Genomic DNA, 20,669 nt, shown 5'->3' on the forward strand with positions numbered 1-20,669 from the left:
GAAGATACGATATACTCATCGAAACCCATCAAGGCCATGAGGATGGCAGAACTTTTCGGGTCGTCCGTCTTCACGTTCTAGACCAGGTGCGTTCCCACAGACAGCGCCAATTTGATCCTGTCGGGAAGCTGAGAAGACGGACCCGCTGGAACGACGTGTCTGGAAGATTGACCGCATCCCTATGACCCGGCTGAAGAGCTGTCTCCTGTGTTGACCAAGTCGTCAGAAATCCTCCGATCAACCGTACCTACAACCAACGACCAGGTTGCTCCGGTCTCTAGTATCTCGGTGCTCGAGGCGGATCCCACGAATACATAAGCAGTCGAATAAATAGTGGCACAATGAAATAAGCAACAAGTACGAGAACGTACCCTGGCCCCGGGGGGCCCCCTCGGATGGCTCGGTGAGTTGATCGCGGTGGTGATCGAGTCGTCGCGGCCCTGACGGATGGATGAGTGTGAGTCAGCAGAGGAACCGGATCTAGGAGCAGCGATGTGGAATCCGGTGTACCCTTTATCCGCAAGGCGGCATGAAGCCGGAATATGTCCTTGCCTCGCAGGCCGGAATACAATACGCACTGACGGCTCATAGGCCGGCTGGTAAAACGTCTCACCATCATAGTGGTAATACAAAGAGCAGAACATCACGGCTCGATGGCCGGAAAACACAACAAATGTCCGGAAATATAGCGGTGGGCCGAATCTACACCAAAAGTAGGGGAGACAACAAATGTACAGCCGTCGAAGTCGGCTGTAGAACCGCCGGAAGAGGCGGCAGCGGCTGGCAAAGGCAGCGGCGAACCCTGTAAGCGGCGGTGGCCGCTGTAGGAGGCTCCAGACACGAGAAGAGGTGGCTATGGCCGCAGAGAGCGATGTCGACCGCTGGGGGCGTCGGTGGTGGCTACAGGAGGTCGCGGTTGTGCTCCTGGGTGAGACTGGCGTATAGAAGGGAGAGAGGAGAAGGAAAGCGAGGCCCAGCGCGACTGCGTGCGTGAGGCGGCGGCGCAGCTCGTGAGGAAGCCACCAGCGGCGGGCTATGCACGCTATGACAGAGACGGTGAAAACAGTGGCGGTCGGCGATGGAGTCGATGAGCAGCAGGAGAGGAGGAGGAAGAAGGAGGACTGTGACCTGCAACCGATGCTCGAGGATGGCAGCCAAGGAGGGAGCAGAGATGGCGACGGTGACAACGAACCCTGCGAGCTTCCCCCTTTCTCTCCTTGACGGCGGCCTTTTTCCCCCTACCAAGAAAACCCCCCTGCCTCGGTGCCTCCTCCATTTCGTCCCCCCTGCCTCCCAAGGAACCCGACCCCTTTTCAAGAGTGAACAGTGCTTCCACTTAAACCAAACCTAATTCGTGTCCAATGTCTGAAATACCCTTCCCTCTTATCTCTTTCCCTCTTGACATGTCCTTTCATACGACAAATTAGAGAACATACACACGATCAATTAGAGAACGTGCTCACATCTCGAGAGAAGTGTGTGCATCACACACCAGGGCACTACATAAACACATCAGCTAGAAAGCCTCTCGAATAGGATTAATCCCTGCAACTTATCACTACAAGAAAATTGGGATTCTACAACACTTAAACGACAACGCTTTTTATAAAAAACGTTGTCTATTTTTTTTTAACAACGCTTTTAGTGAAAAGCGTTGTCTATTTCATTATTTTCTTATTAATAGACAACGCTTTTCTAAAAACCGTTGTCTATTAGTGATTTTTACGGGTCAAAGACAACGCTTCATAAAAAGCGTTGTCTATTAGCCTTTTTTTTAGTATCTACTGTTGGGATCTTAGATGGCTAGAGGGGGGGTGAATAGCCTCTTTAAAAACTTAAGCAGAGAGTTCTACACAGAAACTAGTTAGCGCAGCGGAATAAGCAAACTAAAACAAAATGAAAATCAGCACACAAACACTGATACACAGATTTACGAGGTTCGGGGATAACTTACCCCTACTCCTCGGCGTGTCCGTAAGGTGGACGACTCCTTGATCTTCGGTAGATCGCACCCCGGAAGAATTCCGGCTAAAGATCCTCCTTCTAGGTGGAGTAACCTTCCCACAAAGTCTCAAGAAATATCTAAGTTAAAGCACAAGACTTACAGAAGCTCGGTGGCAGAGAAGAATGAAAAATGCTTACAACCACGCGAGGATCAGTGAAGGAAACAGAGATCGCAGTTCACCCGAGAGCTCAAGAAGTTTTCACACCCAACAGACTTTTCTTTCAGCTTTCTTGTTGTTGTGTTCTTCTTTCCTCTCGCTGTTTTTACTGCTTCTGAAGCCCTGTTCCCGATCATGGTCAGACTGCACGAATCAGTGCTGCAGCCAATCCCTCTTTCTCCTTACCTGGTTCTCTGAACTCACGCCAATGAAATCACACTCATCACTGGCGTCTCTGGATACGAACCAATAAGTAGAGGTCAAACTGAGCGCAGCCCAATCGCAATCAGATTCGCCAGTGAACGTTGATGCCTCAAATGCATCTGTTGCAGCAAATCATAGTGAAAAGAGCACTTGTCTTCTTCTCTTAACGAAGCTTAATTTGAATTCAACCATGAGAGTGTGACCTGCAACCTGCAAGCTAAAAAGACTCACAGCAGATGGTTAAAAACAGACGGGTGAAAACAAATACGGCAAGAAGAAAAAGTGCATGCAGAACAATCAATACCATGGGCCGATCAGACACTCAGCATCTGTTATCACTGATCGGTCCGGCGACCGATCGAGAACTCAATCGAATCTCAGTGATGCTACTGTCATCGATACTGACCGGTCTCGGGACCGGTCAGACTAATCTGATCGGTCCCGAGACCGATCAGGCTTGTGCGCGCGACTCCTGATCGATCTCCGCACCGATCAGGTAAAATCCTGATGGGCTATCGATTTCGATCGGGTCCCATCGACCGAAGTCGATCGAGCCATCGACGATTCCCCGATCGGTCGCCGACCGATCAGTGTCCCAAATTTCACTAGATCGGTCACCGACCGATCCACTGTCTTATGTGTCACCGGTCGAGCCCTCTCGACCTAGTCCCGAGAAACGAGCTCCCTAGCCCTCTCCGACTTCATCTGGTCCTAGAGAACGAGCTATCGAACCCTCTCTGACTTCGCATGCCAAGTTTCCTTCTTGGACTTTTCAACACCAGATGTCCGATCACCCTTGATCCATCTGGATTTTCCCTTGCCTGGCTTCACTCACCAGGACTTGCACCTAGCTTCACTCACTAGGGTTTTCACCTGGCTTCACTCACCAAGATTTCCAATCTGCCTGGCTTCACTCACCAGGACTTTCCAACTGCCTAACATCCCAGTTAGGACTTTCTCAATCAGGTCAACCTAGTCAACCTAGATTAGTAATTAATCTGAGTTAAATATCTGATACAAACTTAAATCAGTGTCAACAGCAAAACAACATCCAGGTCAGACTGTATCAACAATCTCCCCCTTTTTGTTGTTTGACAACACGATTTAAGTTTAGATCAGAAATGCTCATATACCCATAATTTTAGGGAAATCAGGATCCTCCCCCTAAGACGGATATACCTTAGTTATCTTCTCCCCCTTTTTCATATTGACTTGATGAAGTCAATTCATCACTTAACTTAGTCGAATAGGTGCGAATTGGGTAAGAGGATTCAAAAAGACTCAAAGTCATCCTCTCCCCTTAAATCAACCTTTCATTCATTACTAAACTTAGTTATCTTCTCCCCCTTTGTCAAACACCAAAAAGGAGCGAACAAGGTAAGATAACTTAAAGAGCTCCCCCTTAATCCATACTGTCCTCTGCTTAATCCCCCTAGAGTTCCTTCTAAGTGTATTTTAGGACAGTAAATGAATAAAGAAATAAAAGACATATGAAGAGTATAGTAACAACCAAGAAAAGAACAGCAAATATATAAAGAAGAATGAGTAGCGTAACAGTAAGTAGCAGACAACCAGGTTAGACATAAGTATCTAGCAACCATCATCCAAAACATACAATCAATATGATATCATAAAACAGTGTGTCTCAGTCAGCCTCCTCATCATGAGGAGCATCAGCAATATCAGCGGGAGGAAAGGTTCCCTGAGGTGGCAAGCCGCTGCTCGAAGATGGATAGCCCGGGAAATCCTGCGGAGGTGGATATCTGGCCATCCAGTCCATAATCGTCTGATGGGTCGCCAGCTGCTGACTGCGCAAATCATCGTCGCGCTGGTCAATCTGGACGTGTAGCCCATCGAACTCAGCAGCCATCATCTCCTCGTGGCGATCAAATCGGCTCTCCAACTCAGCGATCTGCCAGCGCAGATCTGGATCCGCCTCGCCATATGCAGCAGCAGCAGCAACCTGTCGTCGAGGTAACTCACCTAGTGCCCTCCCATCCTTCCACCTAACCGCCCGAGCCTGTCCTAAGATTCCAGACTTAGAAAACGCACGTTTCCCAAGTCGACAATCCTGCCTAACCATCTTTACTATCCTCCCCTTAGAGACGTCAATACCCAGGGTCTCAAGCCAGTCAGTAATTACATGCCCATAAGGCATATAGATGGTGTAACCGCTTGGCTCGCTATGGGATATGATAGAAGTATAGACACTCGACATGATATCAAAGTCAAGACGCCTACGTAACCCATAAAGCATCAGACAATGATACGGTCGAATCTCTGCCAATGGTTTAGAGGTAATAGGTAGAAGACAGTTTGTGACAATTTTGAAAAGAATGTAATCAGGAGCAGAAAGGCCAAGGGCTGCAAATGTAGGAAAATCGACATCTAACTCATCTAATCCATCCGGTCTCAGATGTCCAAAGAAGTACTCATAAATCGAGTCAGATGAGACATCAAGAGGATGAGGCACGGGTTCAGGCAAAGCAGGATAGAATGAGAACACCGTCCCCGAACACATACGACAGCCTAAATAATCAAAGAAGGCAATTAAGCTGAAATCAACGTTTTGCTTAGCCACTCTTGATCTATAACTACCATCAATAGTCTAATGAAGGTTGTTATAGAATTCAGAAACTAGGTCAAAGTTGATATCCCTCTCTAAATATACCAAGGAATCAAGTTTATAGTAGGCTATGGTCTCCGTAATCGCTGGACAAAACTCATTCATGTAGTTTTTATCGACTGATCTACATGGGAGCAACTTGAAGGTCCTTTCCTTAAAGGATTTTTCAAACTGTTGGTTGAGGAATCTCCCCGAACTGGACGGTTGAGGTCGGGAGGTTTCTTTGGACTTGGATTTATCTTTGGACTTGGAAGTACCCTCACCTACTGGTTTCTTCCTAAGGGGTTAGCAATGTGGTAAAATGGGGCAATGAGTGAGCACCGGAGCCACCAACAATCAAGAACCGAGACAACAGAACAACAGAAGATTCAGTGAGAAATGAAAACACAATGCCAAGTTCTAGAGAGGTAAGAAGTTACCTTGGTGCCATTTGAACTTTAGGCTAGGGCTTCCGAGGGCTAGAGCTTCGGCTAGGGTTTGGCGTGCAAAGAGAAGAGAAAGGGTGAGCTGGTGGGAAGAGTCGGCTAGGGTTTCGCGTGAACGAGGAAAAGAAGGGATCGGGAGGTTTTAAGGGTTTAGATGGGTGTACAGTGAAGAAATGATCGGACGGTTGTCCGATCAGAAGGTATCAGAAGCCTCCTGATCGGTCCCTGGACCGATCCAGGAACATCCTGATCGGTCCACGGACCGATCAGGAGACGATCAGTACTCACTGATCGGTCCCTTGACCGATCAGCGAGATTCCTGATCGGTCGGTAGACCGATCAGAGATTGATCAGTGGCTTTTATGCCGAGTTGATCTGATCGGTCTCCGGACCGATCAGGGAACTCTCTGATCGGTCTGTAGACCGATCAGAAAGGGATCAGTAGCGGGCTCGAGCGTTCCAGGCTGACCTGATCGGTCCGTAGACCGATCAGTGTCTGATACTAGTATCTCCCGTAATTTCAGTAACTGAAAATAGTAATTTCAGTAACTCGTGTTCGATAATTCGTGGAAGTTTCTCTAGGAAAACTTCCAAGTTCAGAGCCTAGAACCTGGAGGATCTACAAGCATAACTCTTACCTAAAAGTTATGGTCTGAACTTGTTTATAGCCTTAAGGTTGCAGATATTTAGAAAACAAACAACTTAAGGCCTGAAAATTGAAAATTTTCACCTTTGTTATGTACAGTTTCAAGTTTGTCAAAATATATTCAAAATGCTAGAATTACTTCAATAGCCTGTCTTATTTTTCATTCAAAATCATGAACAGCCATATCAAACAACCCATTAATCAAAATCAGATCAAATCTAGGCAAAGGCCCAACCAAGTTTCCTTGGTTGGAATATATGAGTAAGATCTAGGAACCAATTACACATGAATTATGTAATGGTGTTCCCCATACTCAATTAATGTCTCTTCAACCTAATTATTCAAGAGATGCATGATACATTTTGAATAATTTGGTTGTTCCTAGCATCTCACCCCATTTCTAGCAAACAAAAATATTTTGTTAAACCTTATAGATTGTGTGAGATGTTCCCAAGTTGCCCAAATTATTGTCCCAATTACTCTTGTCATTTTAATAGTCCTTATTGATCATGGTGAAGTTCTAATGACCTAAGGAGCCAAACACATTCCCAACTCCCTCCTTAAATGACTAAATTCATTCTCCAGAAGGGGTTTGGTGAAAATATCAGCTAGGTTTGACTTTGACTCAACATATGTGAGTGCAATGTCTCCCCTAGCTACATGATCTCTTATGAAGTGATGACGCACTTCAATGTGTTTGGTCCTCGAATGATGGACTGGATTTTTAGTTAGGTTGATCGTGCTAACGTTGTCACATAGCACTTGTACACCCTTATAAGAAAGTCCATAATCCTCTAGGGTGTGTATCATCCACAACAACTGTGATACACTCTCTCCCATGGCAATATATTCGGCCTCGGTCGTGGAGAGAGCAACACAATGTTGCTTCCGACTTGACCAACTAACTAAAGATGAACCTAAAAATTGGCAGCCCCCACTAGTACTTTTCCGATCCAATTTGCACCCAGCATAATCAGAATCGGTATAGCCTATCAAGTCAAAAGACTCTGTACGAGGGTACCATAGACCTACTCGAATTGTGCCCTTAAGGTATCTCAATATTCTCTTAACTGCAATTAAATGAGATTCCTTGGCACAGACTTGATATCTAGCGCACATGCCCACAGCAAAAAGTATGTCTGGTCGACTAGCTGTGAGATATAGAAGACTACCAATCATGCTTCTATATTGCGTTAGATCAATTGGTTTTTCACTCTCATCATTGTCAAGGCGAGTGTTTGTCGCCATTGGAGTGGACACTTCCTTAGAGTCACTCATATTGAATTTTCTAAGCATCTCTTGAGTGTATTTTGTCTGATGGACATAAATTTCATCTCGAGTTTGTTTGATTTCAAGTCCGAGGAAGAATGTCAACTCTCCTACTAGACTCATCTCAAACTCACTTTCCATGTGAGAAATGAATTCATTCAAATAGCCCTTGTTATTTGAGCCACAAATTATGTCATCGACATATACTTGGGCTACAAAAATGTTTTCACCATCTCTACGTAGAAATAGTGTTGGGTCTATTTGACCTCTTACAAATTCCTTCTCTAGTAAATAAGTTGACAGCCTTTCGTACCAAGCTCGAGGTGCTTGTTTAAGCCCATAAAGAGCTTTCTTGAGCTTGTATACGTGGTTTGGAGCTTCGGTACTCACAAACCCCGGTGGTTGCTCAACATAGACCTCTTCTTTGATGAGACCGTTTAAGAAAGCCGATTTAACGTCCATTTGATAGAGCTTGAAACCTCTATGTGCAGCAAAAGCTAGCATCAGGCGAATGGACTCTAATCGGGCCACGGGAGCATATGTCTCATCATAATCAAGACCTTCGACTTGGCTATAGCCTTTGGCTACAAGTCTTGCCTTGTTTCTTACAACTTCACCCTTTTGATTTAATTTATTTTTGAAGACCCATTTGGTTCCAATAATGGTAGTCTTCCTAGGTCTAGGAACTAAATCCCATACTTGGCTCCTTTCAAATTGACCTAATTCGTCTTGCATAGCTATGATCCAATCAGGATCGTGCAATGCTTCATCAACTAGTCTTGGTTCAATTTCTGAGATTAAGGCAACCTCATTGGACTCATTTCTAAAGAATGATCTAGTCCTAACCCCTTGTTTGATGTCTCCCACAATTTGGTCTTGGGGATGACTAGAGGCTAACCTAGACTGCCTTGGTGTTGGCGGTGCCTCATGAGTGGTCTCACTCGGCACAGGCGAGGACTCAGTATCAGGCAACGGGTCCTCCTGAGTTCTTTGTTGCCCTTGCTCATCATCATCAGAGTCAATTTCGACTCTTTCCATGTTTGGATCATTCAAACCTAGCCTTCTAAGTTCGAATTGAACTTCTTCTACATTCCTTGATTGATTATCAGGGATTTCTTCGAAAGCTACATCCGAGGACTCTTCAATCAATTTAGTCCTCTCATTGTAGACTCGATAGGCTTTGCTGGTAAGAGAGTACCCGACCAGTATCCCTTGATCAGCCTTAGCCGTGAACTTCCCAAGATGATCCTTGGTGTTCAAGATAAACACCTTACAACCAAACACCCTAAGATGTTTAATTGTAGGCGGTTTCCCAAACTAAAGTTCATGAGGAGTCTTTCCTAAAAACCTATGTATTAAAACTCGATTTTGCACATAGCAAGCTGTATTCACAGCTTCAGCCCATAAGTAGCTCGGTAGTGAGTACTCATTAAGCATGCTTCGTGCAGCCTCTTGTAGGACTCGGTTCTTTCTCTCCACAACCCCATTTTGCTGTGGGGTCCTTGGAGTAGAGAACTCATGCCTATATCCCTTTTCTTGACAAAACTCTAAAAACCTATGATTTTGAAATTCCCTACCATGATCACTTCTAATGGTTTTAATTGTTGTCGATTTTTCATTTTCAGTTCTTCTACAAAAGGAAATAAAAATATCTATAGTTTGGTCCTTATGTTTCAAAAAGAAAGTCCATGTGTATCTAGTAAAATCATCAACGATTACCAAGCAATATCTACTTCCATTCAATGATATTACACTACTGCAATCAAATAGGTCCATGTGCAATAAATCTAAAGCAGTAGATGTACTTACAGTGCTTTTACCTTTATGAACAACTTTTGTTTGCTTACCCTTTTGACATGCATCACATAGTTTGGTCTTGTGGTACTTGATGCTGGGTAAGTCTCGCACTAATCCTTGGTTGGCCAACTTCCGGATGTTCTTCATGTTTACATGTGCCAACCTTCTATGCCATAGCCAAGACTCTTCTTCTTTCGACATGAAACACTTAATCAAAGCATTAGTAGCACTTTAAACGATACTTGATAAATATTATCAACCCTTGTGCCTACTAGTACCGTGTCAAGTGTGTCAATGTGTTTAACCAAACATTGACTTGAATGAAATTCAATTGTGTAACCCGTATCACACAATTGACTGACACTTAGGAGATTAAAAGTCATCCCCTTGACTAGAAGGACATTCTTGATATGGAAACATTCGGATATATGAATGTCTCCAACTCCTACAACCTTAAGGCTACCATTATTACCAAAAGACACATTACCTCTACTTTTGTTTTGAATGGTTGTAAACAGTGATTTGTCCCCGGTCATGTGCTTGGAGCATCCACTATCAACAAACCAAGTTGATAGATGCTCCCCCTCGACCAATGCCTACAAGACACGGAAGATAGAGGTTTTAGGTACCCAAATCTTGGGACCTAATGCTTCTACAACGAAAGACCTAGGAATCCATGCCTTGGTCATACCTTTCCTAGTTCCATGAGCCCTAGAAACATGTGATCTACTATTTTGAGTTCTAGACATTAGAGAAATGAAACTCGACTCCTTGGGTTGATACCCTAGCCCGGCCTTGTTGTAGACTGCCCTTTGGGCATTTAGAATCATGTCTAGAGTCTTAGAGCTAGTTGAGAACTTCTCAAGCATTTTCTTGAGTTTCTCAACCTCACCCTTTAATGCCTTGTTCTCATCCTCAAGGACTTCTAGATGTAGGTCATCGACCTCATCTTCCCTAAGGGTCCTTAAGATTTTTACTTCTTCTTTTAACAATTTTTTTTCTATTTTTGACTTTTTAAGCAATGTAGATAAGTGAGTGATAGTCTTATAACACTTTTCTATATGAGAAGAGGTTACCTCTTCATCATCCGATGATGATGAAGCCGCGGTCGAAGCATCGCTCGAATCTCCCTCACTTCCGGAGTCCGAAACCTCCCTTGCCATGAGTGCTAATTGTCGTGTGCTCTTTTCCATCTTCTCTTCTTCCTCCGATGAGCTTGATGAGGACTCATCCCAAGTGGCCTTGAGAGCCTTCTTCTTCTTGGCTCTTTCCTCCTTCTTTTTGGCTCGTTCCTCCTTCCTCTTTAATTTCGGACACTCGCTCCGAATGTGTCCTTTCTTGCTACACTCATAACATATAACATTAGATTTATCAAAATTTTGATCATTTGTTTTACCTTTTCCTTTGTATCTTCGGCTTCTTCTCATAATCCTTCTTACGAAGTTCGCCATCTCACTTGATGATGATCCACTTTCATCATCGAATTCGGAGGAAGAGGTGGATGAGGAAATCTCCTTTTCCTTCTTCTTTTCCTTCTTCCTTCTTCCATCCTTGCTCTTTGGTCCTGCAAATAAAGCAATACCCTTCTCTTTTTGACCTTTGTTAGCAAGCTCATGAAGTTCCATCTCACAGAAAAATTCATCTAGTTTAACAATGGAAAGATCTTTGGATACCTTGTAGGCATCTACCATAGATGACCACAAGGCATTCCTAGGAAAAGATTTAAGAGCGTACCTTACTAGATCGCGATTCTCCACTCGTTCGTCCACAGAGTGTAGACCGTTGATGATCTCCTTGAATCTCCCATGAAGTTCACTTACCGTTTCATTGTCCTTCATGGTTAGATTTTGGAGTTGATTCAAGAATAGGTCCCTCTTGGCAATTCGAGAATCTCGAGTTCCCTCTTGGAGCTCGATGAGTTTGTTCCATAGGTCTCTTGCACTCGAGAACGGACCTACCTTGACGAGTTGGTCCTTGGCAATTCCACATTGCAAGGTGACCATAGCCTTGGCATCGGCTTGTGCTTTGCGGAGTTGTTCGGTAGACCACCTTGATGAATCGAGTTCCTTACCTTCTTCATCCTTTGGTGGTGTGAAACCTTCCTTGACTGAGAACCACATGGCAATGTCGGTCTTGAGGTAATACTCCATGCGGCCCTTCCAATATTGAAAATCTGCTCCTTCAAAGTAGGGTGGTCGATTTGTGCTAAAGCCTTCCTTCATAGCCATCCTTGTTTGCTCTTTTGGGTGTTAATCTGAATCAAAGAGCCCCTTGCTCTGATACCACTTGTTGGGATCTTAGATTGCTAGAGGGGGGGTGAATAGCCTCTTTAAAAACTTAAGCAGAGAGTTCTACACAGAAACTAGTTAGCGCAGCGGAATAAGCAAACTAAAACAAAACGAAAACCAGCACACAAACACTGATACACAGATTTACGAGGTTCGGGGATAACTTGCCCCTACTCCTCGGCGTGTCCGTAAGGTGGACGACTCCTTGATCTTCGGTAGATCGCACCCCGGAAGAATTCCGGCTAAAGATCCTCCTTCTAGGTGGAGTAACCTTCCCACAAAGTCTCAAGAAATATCTAAGTTAAAGCACAAGACTTACAGAAGCTCGGTGGCAGAGAAGAATGAAAAATGCTTACAACCACGCGAGGATCAGTGAAGGAAAACAGAGATCGCAGTTCACCCGAGAGCTCAAGAAGTTTTCACACCCAACAGACTTTTCTTTCAGCTTTCTTGTTGTTGTGTTCTTCTTTCCTCTCGCTGTTTTTACTACTTCTGAAACCCTGTTCCCGATCATGGTCAGACTGCACGAATCAGTGCTGCAGCCAATCCCTCTTTCTCCTTACCTGGTTCTCTGAACTCACACCAATGAAATCACAGTCATCACTGGCGTCTCTGGATACGAACCAATAAGTAGAGGTCAAACTGAGCGCAGCCCAATCGCAATCAGATTCGCCAGTGAACGTTGATGCCTCAAATGCATCTGTTGCAGCAAATCATAGTGAAAAGAGCACTTGTCTTCTTCTCTTAATGAAGCTTAATTTGAATTCAACCATGAGAGTGTGACCTGCAACCTGCAAGCTAAAAAGACTCACAGCAGATGGTTAAAAACAAACGGGTGAAAACAAATACGGCAAGAAAAAAAAGTGCATGCAGAACAATCAATACCGTGGGTCGGTCAGCAGACCGATCCACAATTTCTGGATCATGCTGATCGGTCTGGCGATCGATCAGGAACTAATCTGATCGGTCTCCAGACCGATCAGATGTCGCTGCACACAGCTTCTGATCGGTCTGCGGACCGATCAGGCACTAATCTGATCGGTCCCGAGACCGATCAGATGTCGCTCTTCCCAAGCGTTGTAAGCCCTCCTGATCGGTCTCTAGACCGATCAAGAAAATCACTGAGGCTATCGATCGATGATCGGTCTGCAGATCGACAAGATCGATCGCAGCCATCGATCGATTCCCGATCGGTCGTCGGACCGATCAGTGTCCAGCTTCACCGATCGGTCTGTCGACCGATCCAGCTTCTTGACTCAGTCCGGGTCGAGCCCTCTCTGACCTAGTCCGGAGAAACGAGCTCCCTAGCCCTCTCCGACTTCATCTGGTCCTAGAGAACGAGCTACCGAGCCCTCTCTGACTTCGCATGCCAAGTTTCCTTCTTGGACTTTTCAACACCAGATGTCCGATCACCCTTGATCCATCTGGATTTTCCCTTGCCTGGCTTCACTCACCAGGACTTGCACCTAGCTTCACTCACTAGGGTTTTCACCTGGCTTCACTCACCAGGATTTCCAATCTGCCTGGCTTCACTCACCAGGACTTTCCAACTGCCTAACATCCCAGTTAGGACTTTCTCAATCAGGTCAACCTAGTCAACCTAGATTAGTAATTAATCTGAGTTAAATATCTGATACAAGCTTAAATCAGTGTCAACAGCAAAACAATATCCAGGTCAGACTGTATCAACATCTACGACAACGCTTTTTAAAAAGTATTGTCTATTGTTAAATTCTCATCTAAATCTTGATTAATATAAACCGTTGGATCTAAGTAAAGAGCCCGAACCCTTCTCCCAACTCCTATCTTCCGATCGTTTTTGATCCCGAACCCTTCTCCCAACTCCTCATCTCACGCGGCCTTCTCCATCCAACTCCTCTCCGGCAAACCCCTCTCTGGCGAACCCCTCTCCACGAACCACTCCTCCAAACTCCTCTCCGTCAAGACCGCGGGATTAATCTCTTCGCCTCCGTCGCCTCATTCATGCTTCCTTCACACTGCCGAATCTCTTTGATTCGTGGGATTAATCTCTTACCCGTCCGATATCGAGCAGTTCTTCCTTTTGCTTCAACGGGCGAAGGCGAAAAGGTTTCCTTTTGAACTCTCCGATGGAACGCGAGCATCCCGCGAGAACGTTGCTTCTATTCGTGGGTATCCAGTCCGATCTCCGGCTTCCAGCCTTCATTCATGCAAGGTACTCGATATCTGAAGCCCTCTGGATCGCTTCGTGGTTCTGCTAGAGAGGTCTCTAAGTTTTTTTGTCCTCGATTTGTTTTAGAATTTAGATCTCGCTTCTGGATCCCTTCTGAACCTGTTCAGATCGATCCTTTTCTAGAGATTTGCCTTCCGTTCTGGTTTGCTTCTGTTTTTTTTCTGGATCTCTTCTGTTTTTTTTCCTATTGCTGTTTGAGCCTCGTGCTGTAGCTTTTGGCTCCGGTTACAACCATAGTGGCGTTTACGTTTGCCCGTTGGAGTTGGGTTTGACGTGGTGATTTTTCTTTCCGCCGTTGGTGGACTAGCCCGCACATCTCTACAATCCTTACTCTGCATCGATGGTGATCCAGCAACAGGAGGTTAAGCTCTTTAATCGCTGGTCGTTCGACGATGTCGAGGTTAGAACTCTCACTCCGTGGTGTTTCCGCAGCCTATTGCTCTTAGCACCTGCGTTGACCATGTGAATCTCATGATGTTATTTAGCACATATGATCTGCTTTAAGGTTGATTTTCGATATTTTTAGGCCTTATCTGCCATTTTTTTTAAATATAATCTTTGCATGATGTGTTAGTAATACTTGGAATTTTAGATAACCAGTTCATGCTTTGAGAGAGAGCTAGGATTTTTCAGTATGCACAAATGAAAAATACGGCCTTTATTATCTATCAGTTCACAAATTTTTGTGGAGTACTTATTGATTTACCGACAATAGCTTGTACAAGCGCTGATTACCCAACTTTTCCTATGCTTTATTTTACCAGCAACAGATTGCACAGAGATAAGATTATAGTAGCCGACCAAACATGGCTCCATGATCGAGCAAACAGTGAACTTTGATTTATCATCATACTGTATCTGAATTGCAATATGCCTATAAAGAGCAAATACTGGATAAATTATGTTTGTTTAAATTTATTTGCACACTTTTTAGTTGAATTATAGTATGCAACACATCTTTCAATCCACATAGTCATAAAATGGAGATGTTCTCCTATTATTTACTCCAGCAAGATTAGATTAATCTTCTGCTAACTCCAGGTCAGTGACATGTCTCTTGCTAATTACATCGCTGTGACTCCTCCAAAACATGCTACATACCTTCCTCAAACTGCTGGAAGATATTCTGCTAAGAGGTTCCGCAAGGCTCAGTGCCCAATTATTGAAAGACTTACCAATTCTTTGATGATGCATGGCCGGAACAATGGAAAGAAGCTTATGGTTGTCTGCATAATTAAACATGCTATGGAAATTATTCATTTGCTTACTGATGCAAATCCAATCCAAATTGTGGTTGATGCGACCATTAACAAGTAATTGAATTTTAAACTTGAATCTCATTGCAAGGATGGGTAATGAGGCATACTACATTTCACTTCTCAACCTTGTTTCATAAAAACTTTTAAGACTAACCCAAGGCAACTATCTAATAAATAAAGATGGAAACATTGTGTACTAGTTATGCATATCAAAATGATTTTTTTTGCTTTGATTTCAGGATTGCATGTTAATCTCACTTGAGTGTGCTTGAAACTTGTATATTATTTTTAATAGCATAAACATTATATTATGTTAATCTCACTTGAGTGTCGTCGGTGCGCAGAGGGAGCACGCCGCTCTCATGCAAGCCCAGAGGAAGTTTTAGATCGCCCACTACGGGAGGACTCCGGCCAAGATCGAGGAGTTGGCGGGTTCTATTGAGTGTCCCAGCATTGCCATGAGCGCCTCCCAAGAAGAGAAGAAGTGCAGCTTCATAACACTGAGTTCAGGTACCAAAAGAGGGCTTTTACAAATTACAATAAACTCAAAGAAAGATTAGGGCAAATTACTAATTGTTCCATCCTCTTACTAATGTATACACAGATCTGTGTATGTTGCTTATCATGATGAGGAATGGGGAGTTCCAGTTCATGATGACAGGTGATTACTTCCATAAATTTCTTCATCTTATCTACACAAATTTCAACTAAATTTACATGCTCACAAGATTCAGATGGATAAACTTGCAGGGTGTTGTTTGAGTTGCTTGTTCTAACAAGAGCTCAAGTGGGGATGGACTGGACTACTATACTGAAGAAGAGGAATGAATTCAGGTTAGAACTAATGCTAGAAACAGTTTTTATTTAGAGGAAAGTACTTGTTTCGAACAATTTAGAATCTTGAAAGAAATGTTGTGTGGCAGGGTGGCATTTGCTGAATTTGATGCAGAGTCTGTCTCCAAGTTCACAGAGAAGCAGATGGTTTCCATCAGTGTGGAACTGAAGCTGGATTTAGGAAGAGTTAGAGGAATATCACTATCTACTTTGAAACAGAATTAGTGTTAATTTTGATATTTACTAGCTTCTTATGTAATTAAATACTAATATTACTTCAATGTCAGAATTCTATTATTTTGGTATGAGTTTGAAATCATTAGCTGAGTTGATTATATGTAAAATTCGAATCTAGACATGGTAAAAGAAAAATAATAGTTTCGTAAATATAAAAATAATGATTTTAAAATAATTTTTTTAAATATTTTTCTTTAAAACGACAACGCTTTTAAAGCGTTGTAATAGCGTTGTCTTCGCTAAAAACGACAACGCTTTAAAAGCGTTGTCTTCGCTACAAACGACAACGCTTTAAAAGTGTTGTCGTTGAGCAGACTTTTAACAACAGTGCCTTTAACAACGCTTTTTCAGACACAAAGACAACGCTTTAAAAGCGTTGTCTATTAGCTTTTTCTTGTAGTGTATGAATTCAAACATCAAATGCAGCTAAATCTTGAATTCTGTTTTTTTTTTTAACTTTAGTTTCAGAATCTAGATTCAAGGGAATTTCAAGGTTTGACAATGAAGAATTCAGTTCATACAAAGGTCTCATGTAGCACTAAAATGATAGGAGATCAAATTCAAACTATTGGTGGCCAGAAAATGAAATAGAAATTGGCACACTGCAATTTAAATCTAATTCACAATTCAACTTCTCACCAAATTCAGTTATCATCCTGAAATCTCATATTCAAGATAATTTTCAGCTTTTCTTTGTTGCAATTGGCACTTGTTATCTGAACATCTTATTTCCTACGTAAAGAACCAAAACAAAGTTCAATAACTCCAACAACAGCCCCCTGCATTCCTTTTCAAAATCCTGAATTTCAGCACTTGAGTTTCAGATTCTAGATTTCCCAAAGTTTCAGAATTCTGATCACTAAAAATTGAGAAGAACATAACGCCAAATGACAATTAGAGATCTTAGGCTCAACTTAAAATTTCCAATGATCAGAGCTTGTAAAGAAAATTTGGCACACAACATATCGAAACTGATATACTAATTGCAAAAATCTTCCTTGCTGGTTTCCTTTCTTATTTTTTACAGCCTTTACCTAGTTGCAACACTCCAGGAGCTACAGGTTTTAAGTTTCCTGAATTCAGTTTTAAAAATAAGCTTTTTGAATGTTAGTTTCATAATTCTGATTCTGGAACCCGTGGAAGGAAGAGGGAACCAACTAGCACTGGATTAGTAAGAGTTTCAATTGAAGTTGTTTCTGATTATGAAGCCTATATGGTATGATGGCTAGCACATGTGCAAATGAGGCTATAATGCAGTTTCAAATTACTTGTAGATGACATTTATCTTCTGCATTTCTTGATGCTGCATTGATACTACATCAACAAGAGCCAAAACAAGGCTTAAACATTACCAATCAGCAACCCTTGAATTACAACCTGCTGTGGGCAATTATTTCCAGCACATCTGAAATCAGCAACTTTGATAAATTTCTACACAACAACTAAAATTCTCTTTCAGGTTCATGGCTACTCCACACCAGCTGAGAATGATGTGGCTCCGAAAAAATGCAAAATTACAGCAATGAATTTCAGTTTCTAGACTCAAATTCAAAAATCATTTTTGGAAATACAGCAACAACATCAATTTAGAAAGTTAAGGATTTGAATTTAGCAACTTCTTTAGCTTTCTGCAATCCCTGAAACTTTCCTATTTCTTGGAAACCTTTTCCAGCAACAAGATCTTGCATCATTCCATCAGCTTTTGACAAACCTTCCAACTCTTGTACAGATTTTTTTTAGTTTTTGAGATAAGAATGGCTGTGGACATTTTTCAGCAGCATCATCCAAGGCTAACAGCCACACCAGGACTTGAAAATGATCTCAAATTGTCCTACTAAACTGATGTGACATTCAATTAACTAACTAGCTGGATTCCACAAACTTAGTACAAATCCAAAATAAGAAATCTCAATGAGAATTCTGCCTTAAAAACCCTCCAACAAATTGACTCTTGAATTGATCTCCCATTTCAAAATTTCCAATCAATTTGCAGTGTGGAACCTCCATGAACTCAAACATATGCCTCTCTTTCTCCCACTCTTAAAATTTTAACATTCTAACTCATAAAGACATCAACCAAAACTCTCAATGAAAGAATAGCAAAATAAAGGTGGAAGATAAAATTTGTTGAGTGAGTTATTCAATTAAAATGTAAAAGGAAAAGAAATCAAAGAATAAGCAAAGAGATATCCTTCATCATATTCGTGCACATATATGATATTGTAATTTTGAAAAGATTAGGAATGTAGTAGTCCTCTCTAGGTAATTTGAAATCAAACTCAATTAATCCAAATATAATTTATCATAACACTAACCAATAGTATGCAAGTAGAGCATTCAAGTATGTCCAATGACCTAAAACTTTGGTCAAACTTAAAAAACTTTTCCCATTCTCAAAATATTACTAGAAAACACACAAGGAGATATTTATTCAAAATCAAATGGAATATAGACCTAACAAGACACAAAGTATGAAACAAAAATATAAAAGCAAAGTGCTGAAGTAAAGAAAAGTAGGCCGTAAAAAGGAAGAAAAAAACTCCCTTTTATTCCTAGCGGTTGCAAACGATTCAAAAGTAAGATTCACGCCGCTAGTACAGTGGTTTGACTGGATGAGAGAGTTATCCTTGTGTGATCAGTATCATGATGCACTGCTCCCTCCTTCATTGTCTCCGCATTGGTTCCTCTAGATGGTTGGAGACGGTTAAGGTGCAGAATCCAAGATAGAGGTGGAATACTAAGAATTGACGTAACAATCTCTCCTTCCACCATTTACTTCTTGAAAGTTCAACTTGGAGGTTGAAGGCAGTTCAATTATAAGAAATCAAAAACAACATGAAGTAGTCGAAGAACCTGATCACCCTCTTCTCCATCCCTACGTGGTTTGACGCCCTACTTGCTTGTCTAATTAGGGGTACTCCTAGGAAGGAGGTTTCTCAACCTTCGCATGTTTGGAAATCATTCATTTTTTAAAGAAAAAAAAATAGACTCTATTCAATTTTGATGTTTGATTTAGAGGGGAGACATGTAATGTATCCTAAGAAACTCGTTCGGATAAAACATCTCCTATGCAACTTCGGACGAATTGGGGCATAATCAAGATTCATAACTATTTAGGTTGACCGTGGATTATAACTAATACAATAAATTAATTAATTTAAAAATATAAATAAAATAAAAGAATCATCTTTTTTATTCAAATTGCACTCCTTTTTTATTTGTTATTAAAATAACATTCTAACATTTTTATTTTCAAGATACTCTTATTTTAGAAGTTATTAGATTATAACTACCATAATATAAATACTTCAATTATAATCCACACTGGTAATAGTATATTGTAGCAGTTGACATTCTTAGTAAAAATGGTTTTAATTACTTTCATAACATTTCAAATGAATTATGTACAACAAGAGATTAATTAACAAGAAATTTCATTATCCTAAAATGAAATTAAAACAGAGGAGAGGAGAAATTGATCGGCAGCCAACTCCCACCACCGCCTCCTCCTCCTCCGTGACCTAATTAATCCTTTTCTATCGCCGGCTGGTTGAGGTCGACGCCTAGTCCCCAATTCATCGGCGAGCACTCCGTCAGTGAAATCGATGGCATAGCATTGCTCTTCTCGCCTTGACGCGTCTCTGCTTTTCTGTCTGGGAGGCGCTGGGCGACCGCCGCTTCCGGTGGATGCTTTTGTGGCCGCCGAGTGCCTGGTACGAAGAGAATGCTTTTCCGCATTCTGGGCACTCGTAGCGGCGCAGATCGGCCGTTGAAGGCGTCGCAGGAGAAAGCGTCTCGTTCTGCCGCTGCTGTTCTTGTTTCAGCGCCGGGGACGAAAGCGAAGACTGCTTTTCCTCCGGCGGAGGCAGAAGCGGCAGCATTAGCCCAGGGAATGAGATCAGATACGGCGATTCTTGCTCCTGCGCCCAGCGGCGCTTCCGGTGGCTGCTTTTGTGGCCGCCGAGGGCCTGGTACGAAAAGAATGCCTTTCCACATTCTGGGCACTCGTAACGGCGCAGATCGGCCGTTGAAGGCGTCGCAGGGGAAAGCGTCTCGTTCTGCCGTTGCTGTTGTTGTTGTTTCAGAGCCGGAGACTGATTTTCCTTCGGCGGAGGCAGAAGCGGCATTAGCCCAGGGAATGAGATCAGATAAGGCGATTCTTGCTCCCGCGTCTCCGCCGGTGGAGGCGACGATCGGGAAGGAAGCATCAGCAGCTGCTTTGGTGCTTGCGGCGGCGGAACCCCGCGGCGAAGGTCGAGCAGGGCACCCGACAGCATGAGGAGACCGAGGATGCAGTCCTCCTCATCTCGACTGACGAAAACCGAGGGCGGATGCGAAGGGCGACGGCCCTCCGTTCGCTGGCGCTTTATCCCCCACGAGGCAGCTGGCAGAGTGCATCGGAGGAATCTGCCGGCCATGCTCCAATGTCGCTCTTCTTGAACCCTAGAGCGAGAGACAGAAGACGACGTAGGATTTCAAATGAAGAGACAGTGAGTAGCGGCTCTATTTATAGACGGACGGAATTTAGAGAAGCGAGAAACGGAATTTAGCGAAGCAAGTGATTTTTTTTTTTTTCTAAACTAATCGTGACAGCAGCAAATTAATTAAAAAACAAATAATAATAATAATAATAATAATAAATATAGATATTTCTGACTTATGTTATATTATAATAATTATATCACAAATGTTATAACGGTCTAAATCCCA

General features: G+C 42.7%; 2 protein-coding genes across 2 annotated transcripts; one reads left to right on the top strand and one right to left on the bottom strand.

Annotated features, from left to right (window-relative positions):
- Window positions 1–13,961: 13,961 nt before the first annotated feature.
- On the top strand, window positions 13,962–15,183 carry LOC121973423 (40S ribosomal protein S5-like). Its single transcript, XM_042524861.1, has 2 exons — window positions 13,962–14,029; window positions 14,671–15,183. The coding sequence occupies exons 1-2, from the start codon at window positions 13,970–13,972 to the stop codon at window positions 14,944–14,946; spliced, it is 336 nt and encodes a 111-aa protein (XP_042380795.1). The 5' UTR covers window positions 13,962–13,969; the 3' UTR covers window positions 14,947–15,183.
- Window positions 15,184–19,552: 4,369 nt separating this feature from the next.
- Window positions 19,553–20,377, bottom strand: LOC121972482 (zinc finger protein ZAT3-like). The gene has a single exon (XM_042524146.1). The coding sequence runs from the start codon at window positions 20,375–20,377 to the stop codon at window positions 19,553–19,555; it is 825 nt and encodes a 274-aa protein (XP_042380080.1).
- Window positions 20,378–20,669: the final 292 nt, after the last annotated feature.

This window comes from Zingiber officinale, chromosome 4A (assembly GCF_018446385.1).
Source record: "Zingiber officinale cultivar Zhangliang chromosome 4A, Zo_v1.1, whole genome shotgun sequence".
NCBI classification, from domain to species: domain Eukaryota; kingdom Viridiplantae; phylum Streptophyta; class Magnoliopsida; order Zingiberales; family Zingiberaceae; genus Zingiber; species Zingiber officinale.